A 23,273-nucleotide genomic window follows, 5' to 3' on the forward strand; every position below is an offset into this window, starting at 1 on the left:
ACATCTCAATTGTCAGTAGAAACCACATTTGTTTAAGTAAGTCAGCCATATTAGCTATGTTTTTTTTAAGGCTGTAAATGAGGCTGAATGAACTGTTTCGCTGCCAGACAAGGCTCCGCTGATAGCCAGGTGTAGCAGTGGTATAGTGCAATTAATATATTGTTTAGTATTGTGTAACAGTATAACTTTAGTCCGTCCCTCACCGGGCTCGAACCAGGGACCTTCTGCACACATCAACAACTGACACCCACGAAACATCGTTACCCATCGCGCCACAAAAGCCGCGGCTCTTGCAGAGCAAGGGGAACAACTACGTCAGGTCTCAGAGCGAGTGACGTCACAGATTGAAACGCTATTAGCGCGCACCACCGCTAACTAGCTAGCCATTTCACATCCGTTGCAGTTGCGCAGTAGCTTTGCTGGCATGGATCCCACATATATATATTTTTTGCCCTACCAAGATTTACATGCTAAAATCGCCGCTTACACACACACACACACACACACACACACATAAATCAGACCAATGGACAGCACGTCATATTTAGCTTACATTGATTGGACTAAATCGTTTTTGGTATCTTTTAGTTGTCACTGTACTAGATTAAGCAGAAGTGATTTGTTGCAGCTGATAGTTAAAGTATCCTGTATTATTACACTCATTAACAATATTCATTCGTTTCATGTTTAACACGAACTCCAAAATGATGGGCACAATCTTATTAGCGTATAAAAATATCCTATGGACTCCAATTGAGTTGGATTCTCATTTAATTGATTATTTGATTTTCACTCATATCTATAATTGAGAGATTTTCCTTTATCGGGAAGAGTTGGTTGAAAAATATGTTTTTCCACGAACGGGGGAATGAATTAATATTGCGTAATTGGTTTTGTTTATGGGACTCCGTGACAGCTGTGTCCACCCTTGAGCATAGGCTTAGCCTATCGATATTTGAGAGAGTCTAAATAAAGGGAAATAAGGTACATTTTTGTATGCAAAATAAGGGCTGCAACAATAAGGGAACAAGGGAAATTGTAGGCTCCATCCAGTTATTGATTTGCCTAATTTAGTGTCTGCTCCATAATAACATGAAAAAATAAGAAATGCTTCTTGCCATGCGTTTAAACTCCCTTTGAATTACTGTTCATGGCTTATGTGGGTTTTCACCCTTTCTTGAAATATCCTTTGTTTTGGTGTGGTGAGAAAACGCAAAGGACATTACCTTAGCTTGAAAACAAAAACGAACTTATTTAAGGTTGATTACCAGTGCTTGACTTCAGATGAGAGAAGCGCAGGAGCTGTCTTTATCCATGTCGGTTCATTAGAATATGTTCACCGAAATTCACAAATGACATTATGTTACCTCTGATTATTCACTGTAAATGGTTCATACACATTTTCCATGACTTTTAACACAATTTTCATTACTATTATCGTAGCCTACATGTTCAAGTAGAACCACAGGGAGAAGATGATGGGCAATTGTTGAGTGTGCTTTTTGTAAATTGTCATCGAATAAAAATGTCAATATGAAAATGTAATACATTTAAAAGAGAAGCATGATAAAATTACAATATAATGTATTACTTTTTTTTCTGTTTAAATGCCTGGGTGAAACGAGGTGAGATTTGATTGGCATGTATTCCCTCCCTTGGCAGAAATTAAACCTCACAATTATCCAACACACGTCACTAGTTGCGACCATTAATAGGCATCCTATGAGTCCTATCTGATAGCTGGAACATGCGATATTCCAGGTCCAAATGACAGACATTTTTGTAAATAATAGGTCACAATGTTCACATTTTATTCTCTTGAAATTACTTCATAATTTTTTTTAAATATATATTCGCGATTTACTTTCGAACGACGAGTCCATGTCATCTTTGGAGTACATGAAAAAGGAATGCTTCGCATCTGGGACCCTGTCCTCGGCTTCTCTGAAAGGAACATTTACCAAAATTCAGAAAAGCAGACGTAAACGAAGAGTCGCACCAAAGACACAGGAAGAGACAGACAGCGGCTGCAATATTTGCAGGTGTGTATGTCAATTGTGTGTATTGTTTTTATAAATGTTAATAGCCTACAAACTGAACACCTTAGTTTACTATTGTAGGCCTATCCTATAAAGTGCTACGTTATTTTAGCCTTTTCGCAGAAAGATAGCCTATTTGATTGAGTAAGTGGACCAATTTATTAGCCTACACTCTTTGAAAGAAAGGTTCTAGATAGAACCAAACAGGAAATTGATTCCATATAGAACCCTATATGGAGCCCAAAGGTTCTATGAGGAACCCATTTTGGTTCAGTGAAGAACCCATGGGGTTCTGATCAAATAACCCTACAAATGCCATATACACTGAGTATACCAAATATTAGCAACGCCTTCCTAATACTGATTTGCACTGGGTGTCATTTGGGTGGTGGACCATTCTTGATACATATGGGATATTATTAAGTGTGAAAAAAACAGCAGCATTGCAGTTCTTGACACAAACCCGCGGTGCCTGGCATCTACTAACATACCCCATTCAAATATTTTGTTTTGCCCATTCACACTCTGAATGGCACACATATACAATCCATGTCTTAATTGTGTGAAGGTTAAAGAAGGATTTCTGTCTACTCCACTTTATCTACACTGATTGAAGTGGATTTAACAAGTGACATCAAAAAGGAATCATAGACTGACCAGGTGAAAGCTATGACATGGTACGAGCATATGTTAATGTTTTGTATACTCAGTGTATGAAGCAAGCAATAGAACCCTTTTTGGTTCTGTCCAGAAACTTTTTTTCTAAGTCTAATCAAACGTTTACATCCTACACATATCTATTAATTCACCAATAAATAGCAACTCAGCCTTGATTCCAAGGTTTTTATGTGATAATGGTATAATTGTATAATATTTCATATTGAAAATCTATTGTATTATTTAATCATATCCTTATTTCTGTATGTATGTATGTATATATATATATATATATATATATATATATATATATATATATATATATATATATTGCAGTTTCTCTCTCTCTCTGTGTCTCGGCAGTAACCGCATTGTTCGTCGCATCTTGACTGCTTGTCTGCTCTCGTTTCTGGCTCTGCTCGGCTCAGTCTCCGTCGACCTCAGCTCCAACTTGGACCTGCTGCGCGCCACAGAGGCCGCTGTCACCGAGCTGACTTCTTGCAGGACCACGGCTATTCTCCAACTCATAGGGGAACTCCAAAACAGGAGAAGTCTATGCAGAAAGTACAGGAGTAACGAGACACACCAAGAAAAGTGTACAAGTCCACTGACTAGCATTTTACCAGTGATTATTAGACTTTGCACTGATATGGAGGGCCACATAAACAGTCAGGGTCACCCATGCAGCGAGGAATTGGTGGAGTTCAGCCAGAAACTTAGGGAAGATTTGACAGAATTTCTGAACACAACATGGGGAGTTGAGGACAACAATGACATGTCCGTGTTCTCCTTGACCATTGTCAGACTCCTGGACATTTGGGGGGACATGGAACAGGACATTCGTCAGATCAAGCAGTTTTCAGACTGGAAAGATGTCCTCTCACTGAGACTGATGGTCACATTCCTGGAACTCAACCACCAGTTCAGTGAACTCCCTTCCGTAGGAACCCAAGCTGACTTTCACAAGAAGTGGATCCACGCACTCAGCCGTCTAGCCTTTGCCCAGCTATTGTCAGAAACGCTAGAGGACTGCTGGTTGGAGAACGTTCACCTAAAGCTCAACCTGACCAACAGCCTCAAAGTCGACCCATACATCTTTGACTCCACCCCCTGGCAGATCCCAGCGGTTGGCACGGTGGGAACAGTGGGCATCCTCACAGGCTCTCAGACTGGCATCCAGGCTCTGAGGGATACCCAGGCGTGCCTGCTGGCTGGGACGTTGCCAGCTCTGAAACTCCGATCCAGGGCCATGTTCTCAGGCCTCAGCATGCGGATCTCCCTGTTGACATTGGCCTGCCTGATCTATCCACTGGTGCTGGTGTCCTTCAAGCAGATGACAGAGTGGATCCAGAACTATGCATGCAGCCTGCAGGAGAGGACCGAGGACCTGAAGCGCCAGAGACAGCTGGCCGAGGACCTCCTGCACCAGATGCTGCCCAAGACCGTAGCTAAGCAGCTGAGACAGCAGAAGCACGTGGAGGCGGAGAGCTATGAGAAGGTGGGTTTGATTGATCTGAGCAGATTTGGGATTTCAGTTCTATCATGTCGATCAATTCCATTTCTTGCTGCGTCTTCATTTCCATATCCCATGGTCATCACTATCTGGTTATGCTGGAGAGTTAGGAATTCAAAATTAGCCACAACCCTTCAGTGAATCCCTCTCAACATTATAAAGAACCATATGGAAGAGAAAGGGGTTATTTGTGTAGAGCAAATAACCTCTCAAGAATCCTGTTTTCTTTATAGCACACTCTAACCACAACTTTTAAGTTAAAGAAACTCTTTAAAATGTCTATAACCAACTTAAATATCAGCAAGATTATACACTTTCTCTGTGACACTGGCACAAGGTGTATTTCCCCTCTTCCTCATCACTTTTAGCATTGAAACAAATTAGTGTGAGGGCCTTGTAAAGGACCGTATTGGTGCAATACTTTGGCAAGATCACCAAACCAACGCGCTGAATGATCCCTGCATTTGGTGTCTTTGTTCTTATTGTTGTTGTAATTGCCTATAATTACGGTGTTCCATATTCATTAGGAGATAAAACGGGTTACGCAGGTGCAAATTGCATCCAGCTCATTGAGGTGCTTGAAGCAGCTGGGCCAAAAGCACTCTGCTCAGGGCTATTAGCTACCAAAGGGGATGTGGTCCGTTTTTACACAGGCTTCTTTGAGTTCCAGCAATGGAACATTCTGAAAATGGAACACAATATTAGTACAAGAGTATAATCTGCAAACATTTGTGTATCAACATCATGACACACATGAGGAAGGTCATACTGTCTTAGGTCATATATGTTAAACAGTGAAGGCCATAAGACAGATTCCTGGGGAACCCTCAAAGACACTATAAGTATTCAATATGACTGTGCAGTACACTTACAAATGACACGCCATTGGTTTGCTCATGTTTACCGTGGATCACTGTCTCTTTTGTAAAATAATGTAGATTGAAATCACAATGGCGTCATGCAGTTATTATTTTAGAGGGGACACAAAGTACGTGTTGATGGAGGGGGGGTTATCGGAAGTCGTAGAATTTAGATTTTTTTTAAGCACCTGAAACAGCTTTTTCTTGAAATCTAGAGCCATAATCATAATGCCTAAATCTATGTGAAAAATGTGTCTATTCTTTTACATAAGTTATCTAAGCATACATCTTTAACAGTTCAATTATCATTTTAATGAATTATGCACATTATGCACAAAATCAAATCAAAGTTTATTTGTCATGTGCGCCGAATTCAACAGAAACCTGACAGTGAAATTCTTACTTACAAGCCCTTAACCAACAGTGCAGTTTTTAAGTAAAAAATAGGTATTAGGTTACAATAGATAAGTAAAGAAATATATATTTTTGTTTTTAAATGTGAAAAATAATAGTAGCAAGGCTATATACAGGTGGTACAGCTACAGAGTCAATGTGCGGGTGCACCAGTTAATCGGGCTATTTGAGGTAATATGTAAATGTAGGATTAGTTAAAGTGACTATGCATAGATGATAAACAGAGAGTATTAGCAGCGTAAAAGAGGGGTTGGCGGGGGGCTGGAGGGGTTTGGGCGGGATACAATGTATAGTCCGGTTAGCCATTTGATTAGCTGTTCAGGAGTCTTATGGCTTTGGGGTAAATGCAGTTGAGAAGCCTTTTGGCCCTAGACTTGACGCTCCGGTAACGCTTGCCATGTGGTAGCAGAGACAACAGTCTATGACTGGGGTGGCTGGAGTCTTTGACAATGTGTAGGACCTTCCTCTGACACCGCCTGGTATAGAAGTTCTTGATGGCAGGCAGCTTAGCCCCAGTGATGTACTAGGCCGTACGCACAACCCTTTGTAGTGCCTTGCGGTCGGAGGCTGAGCAGTTACCGTACCAGACAGTGATGCAACCAGTCAGGATGCTCTCGATGTTGCAGCTGTAGAACCTTTTGAGGATCTGAGGACCCATGCCAAATCTTTTTAGTTTCCTGAGGATGAATAGGCTTTGTCGTGCCATCTTCACGACTGTCTTGGTGTGTTTGGACCATTCTAGTTTGTTGGTGATGTGGACACAGAGGAACTTGAAGCTCTCAACCTGCTCCACTACAGCCCCGTTGATGAGAATGGGGGCATGCTCGGTCCTCCTTTTCCTGTAGTCCACAATTATCTCCTTTGTCTTGATTACGTTGATGGATAGGTTGTTATTCTGGCACCACCCGGCCAGGTCTCTGACCTCCTCCCTACATTAATTCCATAAGAACTTTTATACCTTATGAGTTTAGTACAGCTGCCGCACTGGTATATAGTATCCTAGTATCCTACAAAATAATTAAAGCAATTTCAGTCATTTCTAAGGTATAACAACCTTGCCAGCAAGCATGCCAGCATCCCAGACCATTATTCCTCCTCCACCGAACTTTACAGCTGGCAGTATGCATTGGGGCAGGTAAAGTTCTCCCGGCATCCGTCAAACCCAGATTCGTCCGTCAGACTGCCAGATGGCGAAGCGTGATTCATCACACCACTGCTCCAGAGTCCAATGGTGGCGAGCTTCACACCACTCCAGCCGACGCTTGGCATTGCGCATGGTGATCTTAGGCTTGTGTGCGGCTGCTCAGCCATGGAAACCCATTTCATGAAGCTCCCGACGAACAGTTATTGTGCTGACATTGCTTCCAGAGGCAGTTTGGAACTCAGTAGTGAGTGTTGCAAACAAGGATAGACAATTTTTATGCACTTCAGCACACGGAGGTCCCGTTCTGTGAGCTTGTGTGGCCTGCACTTCGTGGCTGAGCCATTGTTTCCACTTCACAATAACAGAACTTACAGTTGACCGGGACAGGTCTAGTAGGGCAGAAATTATGAACTGACTTCTTGGAAAGGTGGCTTCCTATGACGGTGCCACGTTGAAAGTCACTGAGCTCTTCAGTAAGGTAATTCTTCTGCCAATGTGTGTCTATGGAGATTACATGGCTGTGTGCTCAATTTCATACACCTGTCAGCAACGGGTGTGGCTAAAATAGCCGAATCCACTCATTTGAAGGGGTGTCCACATACTTTTGTATATAGTGTAGTTAGACAAGCTGGTATAACTTGATTGATAGCCTGAAATGGCTTGGAAGCTAGTTACTTCATAAAATTGCTAGGTGGCTAGTATTACAGAGAAACAACAAAAGATTTTAATTTGATTTATTCATCAAGAAGTAATCAATAGTCAACATACATAGCTTGATCAAATTCATTTACAAGCACACCTCCTGTGAGTCCTGCCCATCTTACTAGGGAGAATAGCGGGGGTACTCTTTGCCTGGTCCAGTTAGTGTGCCCCCTCCGCTGATACATCTTTTTATAAATAATTATGACAAAACATTGGCTTAAAATTGTTTAGTAATTAATTTAACATCTGAAAAATTAAAAAGACAAATCTGAGGGGGTATGTGCACATGATCGTCCTATGGCCATAAATAAGAGAGAAATTAATAGAATTACAATGTACTGACTGTACTAGCACTTGCAATTTAACATATGATGAGGCCAAGAGAGACATCTTAAAAAATGTTTTTCTGTACAGGTGACTATTTTCTTTTCTGATATCGTTGGTTTCACCACTATCTCGGCCTCCTGCACCCCTCTGCAAGTCGTGGAGATGCTGAACAACCTGTACATGTGCTTCGACACTCGCATCGACTCCTATGATGTCTACAAGGTAAGACTGAACTGGGGTAGCCTACATGGAGATTGGATTGGACCAAAATCTTTCTTGCTTAATACTTACTAAAACGAAATCCTTTGTACTACCCATACTACATACTATTTTGAACAAAAATGGAACAAATATCAACATACTAAGCTCATCCATACTGAGAAGGCATCATCTAATTCGCAATGGGGTTGTTCCCCCCCCATTCCTTCATTTTGATACAGCCCATCCCCTTATCTGATTACTAGCTGTTGTCAAACATATGTGGGTCTGATAAGACCACTCAATAGTGTGCAGCGAATTCATACTAGACAAAAAGCCTAAGTAAGTTGTCGTGGAAAATTGCAAGATTATATTATAATGCTTGTATTGCATTATAATGGTTGTTTTATTCGACAGAATAGAGTATTCTGTTAACTATTGTGTGTCTGTTCTACTGAGGATGGGCCTCTATGAGATAGCACTGACAGAGGAGATTTACGATGTCTTTTGGTGATGAAACCTAAAGAGCATTCCAGATAAAATGAGGTAATGTTTTTGTGCTATGAAGTACCAGGAACGAGATTAGAACCTCGTCTTAGGGACCAAACTGAACGATAACTTATAGCGAATGCTATCTGGCTATGGGATTCTCCTCTCTCTCAAGTAAAAGTATTTCTTTGTGAACTGTTCCTAAGATGTGTGGTTCGTCATGTAGGTTGAGAGGGGTGTATCTTGGTTATAAAAGATATTTGTAAATTTCTGTTGTGACTTTCAACGGGTTCATTAGAGATAGTGCATCATTGAAAGTCAAATGCTATTGCAAAGCTCTTATTATTAAAAATGTAGTTTAAGTATAACTCTGACTGGTTTGTGAAGTTTGTTTCTCCTCATTTGGTAAATACAAAAATAAGCCACCGCAAAGTGTGACATCCTGGCATTTAAAGTTGTAAAACTTTCTATTTTTGCATACTCAAAGCGCCTACTATTTAAAACACAATTATGTTTAATCGGACACTGCCTATGTCCCAATCTACATACTAGCATATTATTTAGTATGCATGGCCAATAAGTCACTTCATACTAAATAGTGTGTAAGTTTGAGTGTTGGGATATTTCCGACCTATCTGAAATTCACTTATCATGAGTGGACCCATTGTATTTGCTCCCCCAGGTGGAGACGATAGGCGATGCCTACATGGTGGTGAGTGGGCTGCCTGAGAGGAACGGGGACAAGCACGCTGACGAGATCGCCAAGATGTCGCTGGACCTGGTGGCAGCAGTTAGACAGGTGGCAATCCCCCACATGCCCAACAAGAGACTGCAGCTTCGCGCAGGCATACACACAGGTGAGAGAACGCACCCACCACGCACCCACACACACTTTTCTTACCCATGTACAAATCACATCATTTTTGGTGCTGGAAAAGTACCTGATGAACTCACCTAACAGGCTGATGCTTTGAGTTTTCAGACATGGGTACGCAAGCAATATTTCATTCAATTCAAACAATTTTCATTTCCTGAGAGGGAACTTTCTGTGTGGCAATATACACTGAGTGTACAAAACATTAGGAACACCTGCTCTTTCCATGACATAGACTGATCAGGTGAATCCAGGTGAAAGTTATGATCCCTTATTGATGTCACCTGTTAAATCCACTTCAATCAGTGTAAATGAAGGGGAGGAGACGGGTTAAAGAAGGAGTCTTTTAAGTCTTGAGACAATTGAGACATGGATTGTTTATGTGTGCCATTCAGCATGTGAATGGGCAAGACAAAATATTTAAGTGCCTTTGAACGGGGTATGGTAGTTGGTGCCAGGCTCACCGGGTTGAGTGTGTCAAGAACTGCAACGCTGTTGGGTTTTACACGCTCAACAGTTTCCTGTGTGTATCAAGAATGGTCCACCACCCAAAGGACATCCAGCCAACTTGGCACAACTGTGGGAAGCATTGGAGTCAACATGGGCCAGCATCCCTGTGGAACGCTTTCAGCACCTTGTACAGTCCATCGTCCGAACAATTGAGGCTGTTCTGAGGACTAAAGGGGGTGCAACTCAATTTTAGGAAGGTGTTCCTCATGTTGTGTACACTCAGTGTATATATTATATATTGCATACTTATTGCTGTGGTAGGTTTGATTTCAGTCTATAACCTGATTATCTATCTATAACCAAGGGTTATTACCAAAGTAAATATCAGTGAGTATATTATGGTGTAGCAGGCTTGTCTTTCTCTTCATTTGCTCTCCTTGCCCCAGGTCCATGTGTGGCAGGTATTGTCGGCTACAAGATGCCCAGATACTGCCTGTTTGGAGATACTGTCAACACAGCCTCTAGAATGGAGTCCACCAGCCTGCGTAGGTGTACGGCATGCGTGCACTCACACAAACACTCTCCTCTCTTTTCGTACAAACATTCCACTTTTCTCTGTGTGTGTGTGTGTGTGTGTGTGTGTGTGTGTGTGTGTGTGTGTGTGTGTGTGTGTGTGTGTGTGTGTGTGTGTGTGTGTGTGTGTGTGTGTGTGTGTGTGTGTGTGTGTGTGTGTGTGTGTGTGTGTCAGCTCAGAGGATCCACGCCAGCTCAGCCGTATACCTGGCACTGATGAAGGACGGTGCCTACGAGCTCCAGCTGAGAGGAGAGATCGAGGTGAAGGTAAGGCTCTTCTATTGACACTGGGGAATAATAGCATACCACTGAAGTTCTCTTTGAGGGAAATATAGTTCTATTTTTAGTCCTGAAATAGGCTTAATCTTGCCTGGCTAGCCAGACTCCTTGATCTGTCCAAACACTACGTCACGCCCACGGTTTCTTCTTCGCAATGAGTCTGGATCTGAGCACTTCCCAGAGTATGAATACATTTGGTCCAGAAACCGATGGGTTGGGCCAGAGGCAGAACACACATGGGTAAAGCAGCAGTTTGAAAATTCGTCTTTGGCTTTGATTGGTTAGAGACGATCCAATTGCTGAAGACTTTTTGTGCAACACCCCTCGTGCCCCTGGTCACCACAAAGACGATGATGGCAGTTTCAGACTAAGGTATGTAGCAAACAACAGAGCAGCAGAAGAATTTAGTATGAGTCGTCAGAAGGGCTTTTACGGTGACCGTATTACCGCCACACCAGCGGTCACGAGTCATGACGGCAGTCAAATTCCACGTGACCATTTAGTCACGGTAATTAGGCTTCTACAAGCTCTGATGCTGCTGCTGGTCATTAGTAGCCTACCAAACTTGCTAACTGCCTGACACTCAGCAATCTATTGTCCCTCTAATCACTCTGACATCAATGCAAATGTGATCAAAAATCGAATCAAACACTTCATGAGAGCATGAGCTCATGTTGAGCAACGTTTCTATATGCTATGCAATTGCGTGAGAAAACAGAGTGATGGCCTCTATTAAAAAGAGGAGGGTCCCATCAGCTTTCTATAGACTAGGCCTACTATATCCTATTTATTTCTCATCTTTCCTAATATTAAGCACATTGCTTCTCTTTACAACAGGAGTATAGCCTACCTGGCTAGCATGAAAATGAACCCACCGGAAAAGCGTTCTCCAATCGCTATTTAAAAGCATGTATTTTTTTCCGCTGCCCTTGTTTCGAGACAAGTGCATGATGATGGTCCATTCTAAATCAAAAACAAATTTCACACATATATTATTTAGTATATATTAAGACAAGATTAAATCAAGAATAGTGTAATGAGTGGCAATATTAGCCTATCACTTGTGAATGATATACAGTACCAGTCAAAAGTTTGGACACACCTATTCAATGGTTTTTCTTTATTTTTACTATTTTCTACATTGTAGAATAATAGTGAAGATATCAAAACTATCAAATAACACAAATGGAATCATGTAGTAACCAAAGTAACCAAGTGTTAAACAGATTCTTCAAAGTAGCCACCCTTTTCCTTGATGATAGCTTTGCACATTCTTGGCATTCTCTCAACCAGCTTCATAAGGTAATCACCTGGAATGCATTTCAATTAACAGGTGTTCCTTGTTAAAAGTGAATTTGTGGAATAAATGTTTATTTCTTTATCACTTTTTTGGTAACTACATGATTCCATATGTGTTATTTTATAGTTTTGATGTCTTCACTGTAGGTGTGTCCAGACTTTTGACTGGTACTGTATATATATTTTTTACACATATTTAACCTATTTTTCGGGGGTAGGCACAAAACTACCTTCATACTTCCATTTGTTTTTTTAACCGGTACTGGTTACCTTCAGATGAGTCCCATGACACTTGTGGGAATTTTGAAGTGTCTGTCCTATAAAGTGCATTCAGAAAGTATTCAGACCCCTTGACTTTTTCAATGTATTTTTTTTTACATTACATCCTTATTCTAAAATTGATTAAATTGTTTTTTCCTCTCATCCACCTACACACAGTACCCCATAATGACGAAGCAAAAACAGTTCTTTTTAAAACATTTTTGCAAATGTATTAACAATAAAAAACTGAAATCAAATTTACATAAATATTCAGATCCTTTATTCAGTACTTTGTTGAAGCACATTTGGCAGCAATTATAGCCTTGAGTCTTCTTGGTTATGACACTACAAGCTTGGCACACTTGTATTTGGGTAATTTCTCCCATTCTTCTCTGCAGAACCGCTCAAGCTCTGTCAGGTTGTATGGGGAGTGTTGCTGCACAGCTATTTTCAGGTCTCTCCAGAGATGTCAATCGGGTTCAAGTCCGGGCTCTGGCTGGGCCACTCAAGGACATTCAGAGACTTGTACCGAAGCCACTCTTGCGTTGTCTTGGCTGTGTGCTTAGGGTCGTTGTCCTGTTGGAGCAGGTTTTCATCAAGGATCTCTCTGTACTTTGCTCCATTCATCATTCCCTCGATCCTGACTAGTCTTCCGGTCACTGCAGCTGAAAAACATCCCCACAGCATGATGCTGCTACCACCATGCTTCACCGTAGGGATGGTGCCAGGTTTCCTCCAGATGTGACGCTTGGCATTCAGGCCAAAGGGTTCAATCTCGGTTTCATAGTCCTTTAGGAGCCTTTTGGCAAACATCAAGCGGTGTGCCTTTTACTGAAGAGTGACTTCTGTCTGGCCACTCTACTATAAAGGCCTGATTGGTGGAGTGCTGCAGAGGGTTGTCCTTCTGGAAGGTTCTTCTATCTCCACAGAGGAACTCTGGAGCTCTGTCAGTGTCCATCGAGTTCTTGGTCACCTCCCTGACCAAGGCCCTTCTCCCACGATTGCTCAGTTTGGCCGGGTGATCAACTCTAGGAAGAGTCTGGGTGGTTCCAAACTTCTTTAATTTAAGAATGAGGGAGGCCACTGTGTTCTTGGGGACCTTCAATGCTGCAGACATTTTTTAGTACCCTTCCCCAGATCTGTGCCTCGACACAATCCTGTCTCGGAGCTCTACGGACAGTTCCTTTCCAAATCATGTCCAATCAATTGAATTTACCACAGGTGGACTCCAATCAAGTTGTAGAAACATCTCAAGGATGATCAATGCAAACAGGATGCACCTGAGCTCAATTTTGAGTCTCATATCAAAGGGTCTGAATACTTATGTAAATAAGATATTTCCATTTTTTTATTTGTAATAAATGTGCAAAAAAAAAAAAAAATGCTTTAGCTTAGTTATAATGTGCTATTGTGTGTAGATTGATGGGGAAAAACATTTACGTAAACCATTTTAGAAAAAGGGTGTAACGTAACAAATTGTTGAAAAAGTCAGGGGGTCTGAATACTTTCTGAATGCAGTGTATCTTGGAGATATAAGAAAGCTCATGAAATATTTTAACGTCTTTTTGTTGGCACAATACTACCGCCATACTTCCATTCATTTGTATAGGTTCCATTCAGACGAGTCCCATGACTTGACACCATCGAGTTTGTGACAGTGTCCCCTTTCCACAGTGTGGTCATATTAGTTTGTAGCCCAAACGGTTCGGATGCTACAGACAAAAGTTGGCACATCAGCGTTACCGACTTCAGACGAGTCAGAGAGCAAAACAGGGAACATCATCGTCTTCGTGAGAGTCACATTTTTCCATAGAGTGTTCTTATTAGTTTGTAGGTCAAACCGTTCAGACGCTAGAGACGTTGTCGTGAGAGGAAAAAAACTGATTTCTCTAGCTTGAACTGAAGGATTTTGATGGGGATTGTTTTATTACGTTACTTAGATTTTTTTTTAATTTTTTTTTTACCTTTATTTAACTAGGCAAGTCAGTTAAGAACAAATTCTTATTTTCAATGACGGCCTAGGAACAGTGGGTTAACTGCCTGTTCAGGGGCAGAACGACAGATTTGTACCTTGTCAGCTCGGGGATTTGAACTTGCAACCTTCCGGTTACTAGTCCAACGCTCTAACCACTAGGCTACGCTGCCGCCCGCACGGGTGCGTCAAATAGACTCTTAAATATGTTTTTATATGTGGCATACCGTTAAGCAGAACCAGTCATAACATGATAAATTCCAGTATAGAAGCCTTCGGGTTCATTGAGATCTTTGGTCTTATTATTGCAATTGGCTAATCTTTAATCGGTACGTGTACCGTCATTATTTATTTTGCCAGTACTCCATCCCGGACAGTACCGGCTTACTTTCACCACTGCACGTTAGCTAATCAAAAGGGACGTGGAATGACTCTCATGATTCAAATAATCAACTAATCATCGAATGTGCACCCCTTCGGGTCCCCATGACCGAGTGAAACGCTGCCTAGCACTACCTGATCTAGCACTACCTGATTCTACTAATCAAATGTTTGATGATGAGTTGATTAGTGGAATCAGGTGTGTAGTGTTAGGGCCAAAACAAAAATGTGTGTCCCCAGGACAGGGATTAAGAAACACTGGCCTTATTGTATTGAAAGAAAGGTTGTGTTTAGACAGTACACAAAACAATGGCGGAGGTGCATAAAGATGGCTTCCTCCATGCACTTCCCACAAATTCCTTGTTTACATAAGTATTCACACCTCTGAGTCAATGCATGTTAGAATCACCTTTGGCAGCTATTACAGCTGTGAGTCTTTCTGGCTAAGTCTCTAAGAGCTTTGCACACATAGATATTATTGTCCTGCTGAAAGGTGAATTTGTCTCCCAGTGTAAGTTGGAACCAGACTGAACCAGGTTTTCCTCTGGGATTTTGCTTGTGCTTAGCTCGATTCTGTTACTTTTTAGCCTAAAACTTTTTTTTCTAGTCCTTGCCGATGACAACCATACCCATAACATGATGCAGCCACCACCATGCTTGAAAATATTAAGAGTGGTACTCAGTGATGTGTTCGATTTGCTGAAAACATAACACTTTTTTACTCAGGACATAACGTGAATTTCTTTGCCACGTTTTTTGCAGTTTTACTTCAGTGCCTTATTGTAAACAATATGCATATTCTGTACAGGCTTCCTTATTTTCACTCTGTCATTTAGGTTAATATTGAGGAGTAACTACAATGTTGTTGATCCATTCTCAGCTTTGTCCTCTCACAGCCAATAAACACTGTAACTGTTTTAAAGTCACCATTGGCCTCATGTTGAAATCTTTGAGCGGTTTCCTTCCTCTCCGGCAACTGAGATAGGAAGGACACCTATATCATTGTAGTGACTGGGTGAATTGATACACCATCCAAAGTGTAATTAATAACTTCACCATGCTCAAAGGGATATTTTTTTATTTTGACCCATCTACCAATAGGTGCCCTTCTTTGCGAGCATTGGAAAACCTCCCTGGTCTTTGTGATTGAAATTCACTGCTCGACTTACAGATGTGTGGGGTACAGAGATGAGGTAGTCATTCAAAAATCATGTCAAACACTTTTGTGTGAGTCCATGCAACTTATTAAATAAAATAAATTAAAACTTGCCATAACAAAGGGGTTGAATACTTATTGACTCAAGACATTTCAGACATTATGGGGTATTGTGTGTAGGCCAGTGACACCCAATTTCTATTTAATCAATTTTCAATTCAGGCCATAATACAACAAAATGTGGAAAAAGTCAAGGGGTGTGAATACTTTCTGAAGGCACTGCACATGATCCCAATTCTAGCTCCAAGACGCCAGCAATTTGAAAAACCGAGAAAGTAGATTGTGCTGATTTATTGTTCCATAGTTTATTGTTCCTGTAGTTTAAAACCGATGTGGATACTGCTAAAACAATGACTTCATATCTAGACTGACATATTTATGCACGCTCGCTAAGATGTCTCAATACAAATGGCTGTTCTTATCAGTGGGTGCGCTTGCCCCCCATCTGCGCCAAGTCGTCGGCCGGGTGAAGCCCAAAGCGATTGGACCAGGCCCCACTGGTCGGCATGGAAGCGAATGCACCCACAATCACCAGGACAACATAAAAAACGAGTGATTCATTAGATTATGAACCGATATATTTAGGGTATGTTCTATGGTTTACATGTGTTCTGATAGTGTCCCAGTGAACATCTAGTCCATTGTCATAGTCCTGGAGGGCCAATCAGCTTCTATAGGGAGGAAACCGTTCCTTTACCAATAGCAACATCCCTCAGTTTGTTGTCTAAAGCATTTTTAGATCCCACATCAATAACCCTTGAGGAAATACACAGCATTGAGCTGTAAATAATGTAGAAATGCAATATTATTTAGGCCAAACTCTGATATCAGCTGTTGGAATGGTATAATATTTCTGTCCCTTACGAACTGCCCCACCTGACTGATGTTTTGGCGTTGCCAGGTAATATTAGCCAGTGTCTTTCCACCTGTGGCAAACAAGGAGTTGTTCCATATTGGACATGAAGGGAAGGAAGCTCCTATGATAGATAACCTTTTACGATGTATCCTTGCCACTTCACAATAGAAGTCCAGTAGTGGATGATCTATCTTAATCTGGTCTCAAGAGTATTTCGTATTGTTCTGTATGGAAATCCAAGACACTCCGTTTAGTATGATGTTATGTTTTGTATGGTATGTACACATTTGTGATGTCCATCACCCATTTCGTATATGTTATAAATTACAATTTGTAAACTCAGCAGAAAAAGAAACGTCCTCTCACTGTCAACTGCGTTTATTTTCAGCAAACTAACATGTGTAAATATTTGTATGAACACAACAAGATTCAACAACTGAGACATAAACTGAACAAGTTCCACAGACATGTGACTAACAGAAATTGAATAATGTGTCCCTGAACAAAGGGGGGGTCAAAATCAAAAGTGACAGTCAGTATCTGGTGTGGCCACCAGCTGCATTAAGTACTGCAGTGCATCTCCTCCTAATGGACTGCACCAGATTTGCCGGTTCTTGCTGTGAGATGTTACCCCACTCTTTCACCAAGGCACCTGCAAGTTCCCGGACATTTCTGGGGAGAATGGCCCGAGCCCTCACCCTCCGATCCAACAGGTCCCAGGCGTGCTCAATGGGATTGAGATCCGGGCTCTTCGCTGGCCATGGCAGAACACTGACATTCCTGTCTTGCAGGAAATCACGCACAGAACGAGCAGTATGGCTGGTGGCATTGTCATGCTGGAGGGTCATGTCAGGTTGAGCCTGTGGGAAGGGTACCACATGAGGGAGGAGGATGTCTTCCCTGTAACCCACAGCGTTGAGATTGCCTGCAATGACAACAAGCTCAGTCCGATGATGCTGTGACACACCGCCCCAGACCATGACGAACCCTCCACCTCCAAATCGATCCCGCTCCAGAGTACAGGCCTCGGTGTAACGCTCATTCCTTCGACGATAAACGCGAATCCGACCATCACCCCTGGTGAGACAAAACCGAGACTAGTCAGTGAAGAGCACTTTTTGCCAGTCCTGTCTGGTCCAGTGACGGTGGGTTTGTGCCCATAGGCAACGTTGTTGCCAGGTGAGGACCTGCCTTACAACAGGCCTACAAGCCCTCAGTCCAGCCTCTCTCAGCCTATTGCGGACAGTCTGAGCACTGATGGAGGGATTGTGCGTTCCTGGTGTAACTCGGGCAGTTTTTGTTGCCATCCTGTACTTGTCCCGCAGGTGTGATGTTCGGATGTACCGATCCTGTGCAGGTGTTGTTACACGTGGTATGCCACTGCGAGGACAATCAGCTGTCCGTCCTTTCTCCCTGTAGCGCTGTCTTAGGCGTCTCACAGTACGGACATTGCAATTTATTGCCCTGGCCACATCTGCAGTCCTCATGCCTCCTTGCAGCATGCCTACGGCACGTTCACGCAGATGAGCAGGGACCCTGGGCATCTTTCTTTTGGTGTTTTTCAGAGTCAGTAGAAAGGTCTCTTTAGTGTCCTAAGTTTTCATAACTGTGACCTTAATTGCCTACCGTCTGTGTCTTAACGACCGTTCCACAGGTGCATGTTCATTAATTGTTTATGGTGCATTGAACAAGCTTGAGAAACAGTGTTTAAACCCTTTACGATGAAGATCTGTGAAGTTATTTGGATTTTTACGAATTATCTTTGAAAGACAGGGTCCTGAAAAAGGGACGTTTCTTTTTTTGCTGAGTTCATTATATGTTAAGTATTTGCAAAACGTACAATATGTTACAAATTCTTGCTAGATTCTAGCTAATCCATTTTAGAATAAGGCTGTAACGTAACAGAATGTGGAAAAGGGAAGGGGTCTGAATACCTTCCGAATGCACTGTACATACTAAATACATTTTACGGACGCAGTATATTTTACATTAGTTATCTTTTTTTATTTGTTTTCATTTGATTGTATTCCAACGCCCTTCAGCTACCCTCAACCCCTCCCATCTATCTCTGAAAACCATCCAGTTTTGATTTCTAATTGCTATATATTTTTCAGCTGTGCTGTAATGGTTCAGAAAAGTTCAGGAAGTTTGTATTTTCATAGTTTCTACAGATTGTATATTAAAGATAAACATATTTATTAAGAGTATTATTGATCGATTGGCAATGCCTTTTCAAGTCACCCAGCAGTGCTATTTGCAGACTTAGCTCCAGGTAAATGTTCTTTAGCCATTCCTGAACCTGCAACCGATAACAAGCAACAGTACCAAAACAAGTGATCTAATGCTTCTAATAATGTCAGCCTTCCGAATTCAAATTCATTATATAAATAGTCCCATTTAATTTAGTTTGGCTTGCTGTTCCAAATAAAGTGGAATATGTTTCCATATAATCCATATATTTTTTTTTTAATGTTGTAAGTAGGGCCATAAGTAAATATGATAAGTAAAATAACTATGATAATACCGATGGTAATCCAGAGAGGTTATAAAAATTATCTAGATCTTCTATGAGGCTGTGCAGGGATCCAAATTGCGGATTTAAAAGAACACATGAGTCATCAGCGTACAATGACACCTTTGTTTTTAATAAGCCCTGGATTTCTAGCCCCTTGGTATTATTGTTGGATCAAATTTTAATAGCCAACTTTTCGATGGCCATAATAAATATATATGCCGATAGTGCACAACCTTGTTTCACTCCTCTTCACAGTTTAATAAGATATGATTTTGAAGTTATGACCACTCCGATTGATACATACAACTTACACTGAGTGTACAAAACATTAGGAACACCTGCTCTTTCCATGACAGACTGACCAGGTGAATCGAGGTGAAAGCTATGATCCCTTATTGATGTCAACTGTTAAATCCACCTCAATCATTGTATGCCTTGAGAAAATTGAGACATGGATTGTGTATGTGTGCCATTCAGAGGGTGAATGGGCAAGACAAAATATGTACTTGCCTTTGAACAGGGTATGGTAGTAGGTATGGTAGTAGGTGCCACGCGCACCAGTTTGAGTGTGTCAAGAACTATGATCCAGGCTGTATCACATCTGGCCGTGATTGGGAGTCCCATAGGGCGGCGCACAATTGGCCCAGCGTCGTCCGGGTTTGGCTGGGATAGGGCGTCATTGTAAATAAGAATTTGTTCTTAACTGACTTGCCTAGTTATATAAAGGTTACATCTAAAAATAAAAACGCTGCTGGGTTTCTCACATCCAACAATTTTTGGTGTGTATCAAACATAGTCCACCACCCAAAGGACATCCAGCCAACTTGACACAACTGTGGGAAGCATTGGAGTCAACATGGGCCAGCATTCCTGTGGAATACTTTCAACACCTTGTAGAATCCATGCTCCGACGAATTGAGGCTCTGAGAGCAAAAGGGGGTGCAACTCAATATTAGGAAGGTGTTCCTAATGTTTTGTGCACTCAGTGTATATCCTCCTTTGCTCAAACTCATTCCACGGCAGGCTGAGGGTTTTTGCTCCTCCCTTGTCCTTGATTGATGAATTAAGGTCACTGATTAGTAAGGACCTCCCCCCACCTGGTTGTCCAGGTCTTAATTGAAAGGAAAAAAACAAAAACCAGCAGACAGTAGGCCCTCCCTGGAATAAGTTTGACACCCCTGCTCTAATGGGTCAATGAGTCACACTGAGGACTTTGAGTCACTTTTAACTTGTTAGTTAATTAGAGTCTGGATCGACTCCACATAATTAAACACTTCACCAGCACTCAATGAAAATGATTCTATTTACAGTTCATTACACACCACTTCTCTCTTCTATGTTGGTGTGATGACAGTTGACTTCCTCATTATCCTGTCGGATTGTAAAGGAGTTGTTCAACAGTCATTATCGGAGCTACTCCACTTTTCTGGAGTGATATTAAAGGCTGTGAATAGCCAAAAGTTGTACTTAAAGCTGTTGTTGCGTTCAGCTGATTTTAAAGTTTAGTAGACATTACTGCGTATCTTAAAATAAAGCGAGCGTACTAAATCATCTAAAGTGTTATATCCGCCTCTCTCCCAGGGTAAAGGGAAAATGAACACATATTGGCTGATCGGACACAAGAACTACAGTGTGCAGAACGACAGTCTTGTGTGCCACTGGAACCCCAATCTAGCCAGAAAGAAGAAGACTTTGGTGGGGAGCGACATTTCTATGGCGAACGTGAGTGCATTACACCCTAGGCAAACGGCGTACATCAATGTATTACACTTGTTGGAACTAGCTCTCTCACCTTTTTCCTCCCCTATCTTTCTTTCTTTCTCCTACTCTCTCTCTCTGCCACTCTCCCTTCCTCCCACTTCCATCTCTCCTTCCTCCCTTCTACCCCTTCCCTCTCTTGTTCTCAGTCCTGTGTGACAGTGCAGAGCCTCAGTGAGAATGCTACCATTCCCGTGCCTCAGGGCTCCAAGGCCCAGCAGGGGGCCCTATGTGTGTCCGTGTCAGCCCAGGTGGAGCACTGTGCCAGCAGCTTCGGCACCCTGGGCTCCATGATCGGGGGCCTCCAGGGACTAGAGAGCCCCAGGGAGGGGAAAGCCTGCGGGGGGACGGGAGGAGACAAACCAGACCTGCTGCCTGGATCTGGAACCATCCCTCATATGTGATGGAGGGCTGGCATGGTAGGATGGACTGGGACAAGAAACTTCTCTAAAACTATATTGCTATGGTTTTTTCATCTGGCTATTTGAGTGGAGATTCTGGTGATTTTAATGATGATGTAAATACAGTATATTTAGGCATGTGTGAAAGAACAGCAATGAATAAAAGAAAAACAGTTACTCTGATATCTGGTGTGGGTGTGTGTGCGGGTGTGTGTGTGTGTGTTTTTATATACAGAGTAAACGTTTTTGTATCAACCTTGGACAGATTGTGTTGTCATTGTCCATCTTTTTATTAGTCACATAAGATCAAAACGTCTGTGGATGAATAAAATCTCCTTTAAAATGAGCAGCGAATCTTTTTAATGTTCAGTCTTCAAAGGGACAACCGCAATAGCCAAATTAGTTGAAGTGGGTGCAATTATATGCAGATTTGTGGGCAGGGTCATTCTGGTTAGGCAGGCCCTGATTGGTGCAGCGTTCCAAAGGGTAAAGTCCCCCGGACATCAAATGAAGATATAGGGCGTGTTCCTTTGCTCAGGCGTTGCTGACGCCTGACAGATCTTACAATGCCTGGATAGGTATTTTACATATCAGCTAACCACATATGTTATAGCAAGTCGATGACGTGGCATGCAACCATTGGTTAATGCATGCAACGTCTGAGCAGGGTAACGCACCCAATTATAGACTGCTCAAAGGAGAAGACAGACACGCTCTTCTTGAAGGGTACATGTCAATAGTCTAAATTGGCTTATTCTCTTTGATCCACACTGAAGACAAATAACATAGGCTTTTGCCATGCTGCTGTATTAAGGCCTTGGTTATTACATTCCAATTGGATCTCTAGATGATACCGGCCAGACACTCCTGCGTCTCAGATTGGGTATGCCGATCTAGGCTCAGGTCCCTACTGTCCATATAATGATATTCATTATATCTCAAAATCATCCTAGATCAGCTCTCCTGAATACAGGCGTTGTAGATTAGAAATTATTAGCCCAGTAGTTGGACCTGTAGCCAAAATGTGGCCAGTTCGAATCCAGGGCCGGGAGCTGAGAAAAGCGGGAATTGATCTGGCAACTGGAGGGCTGCTGGGATCACATCCTAAAGACATGGCCCATGAGCAAGGCCCTTTACACGTATGGGAATTGGCCTATACAGATAGGGCTAAATTGAAATGTTTCTTTCAGAAGAAATATAAATAGCATACAGTTGAAGTCGGAAGTGTACATACACCTTAGCCAAATGCATTTAAGATCAGTTTTTCACAATTCCTGACATTTAATCCAAGTAAAAATGCCCTGTTTTAGGTTTCACTTGGGTGAATTTTGGCCCATTCCTCCTGACAGAACTGGTGTAACTGAGTCAGGTTTGTAGGCCTCCTTGCTCACACGCTTTTTCAGTTCTGCCCATAAATTTTCTATAGGATTGAGGTCAAGGCTTTGTGATGGCCACTCCAATACCTTGACTTTGTTGTCCTTAAGCCATTTTGCCACAACTTTGGAAGTATGCATGGGGTCATTGTCCATTTGGAAGACCCATTTGCGACCAAGCTTTAACTTCCTGTCTGATGTCTTGAGATGTTGCTTCAATATTTCCACATAATATTCCACCTCATGATCTATTTTGTGACGTGCACCAGTGCCTCCTGCAGCAAAGCACCCCCACAACATGATGCTGCCACCCCCGTGCTTCACGGTTGGGATGGTGTTCTTCGGCTTGCAAGCCTCCCCCTTTATCCTCCAAACATAACGATGGTCATTATGGCCAAACACTTCTATTTTTGTTTCAGCAGACAGAGGACATTTCTCCAAAAAGTATGATCTTTGTCCACATGTGCAGTTGCAAACAGTAGTCTGTCTTTTTTATGGCGGTTTTGGAGCAGTGGCTTCTTCCTTGCCGAGCGGCCTTTCAGGTTATGTCGATATAGGACTCGTTTTACTGTGGTCATAGGATATAGGACAAAGTCCTTTGCTGTTGTTCTGGGATTGATTTGCACTTTTCGCACCAAAGTACATTCATCTCTAAGAGACAGAACGTGTCTCCTTCCTGAGCGTTATGACGGCCACTTGGTCCCATGGTGTTTATACTTGAG

The 23,273-nt window shown here is 42.1% G+C and overlaps 1 protein-coding gene across 1 annotated transcript; it reads left to right on the top strand.

Moving 5' to 3' along the window:
- Window positions 1-1,689: 1,689 nt before the first annotated feature.
- On the top strand, window positions 1,690-21,485 carry LOC129867278 (uncharacterized). Its single transcript, XM_055940572.1, has 8 exons — window positions 1,690-2,042; window positions 3,060-4,314; window positions 7,744-7,878; window positions 9,026-9,200; window positions 10,114-10,212; window positions 10,416-10,507; window positions 20,601-20,741; window positions 20,927-21,485. The coding sequence occupies exons 1-8, from the start codon at window positions 1,882-1,884 to the stop codon at window positions 21,179-21,181; spliced, it is 2,313 nt and encodes a 770-aa protein (XP_055796547.1). The 5' UTR covers window positions 1,690-1,881; the 3' UTR covers window positions 21,182-21,485.
- Window positions 21,486-23,273: the final 1,788 nt, after the last annotated feature.

The sequence above is a fragment of the Salvelinus fontinalis genome, chromosome 2 (assembly GCF_029448725.1).
Source record: "Salvelinus fontinalis isolate EN_2023a chromosome 2, ASM2944872v1, whole genome shotgun sequence".
NCBI lineage: Eukaryota > Metazoa > Chordata > Actinopteri > Salmoniformes > Salmonidae > Salvelinus > Salvelinus fontinalis.

Excerpts from the sequence above, each read along its gene's own strand:
- LOC129867278 (XM_055940572.1), top strand. The coding sequence starts at position 1,882 with ATGTCATCTTTGGAGTACATGAAAAAGGAATGCTTCGCATCTGGGACC. Across the intron at positions 7,879-9,025 it reads ACTCCTATGATGTCTACAAG|GTGGAGACGATAGGCGATGC; the intron begins GTAAGACTGAAC and ends TTGCTCCCCCAG. Across the intron at positions 9,201-10,113 it reads TCGCGCAGGCATACACACAG|GTCCATGTGTGGCAGGTATT; the intron begins GTGAGAGAACGC and ends TCCTTGCCCCAG.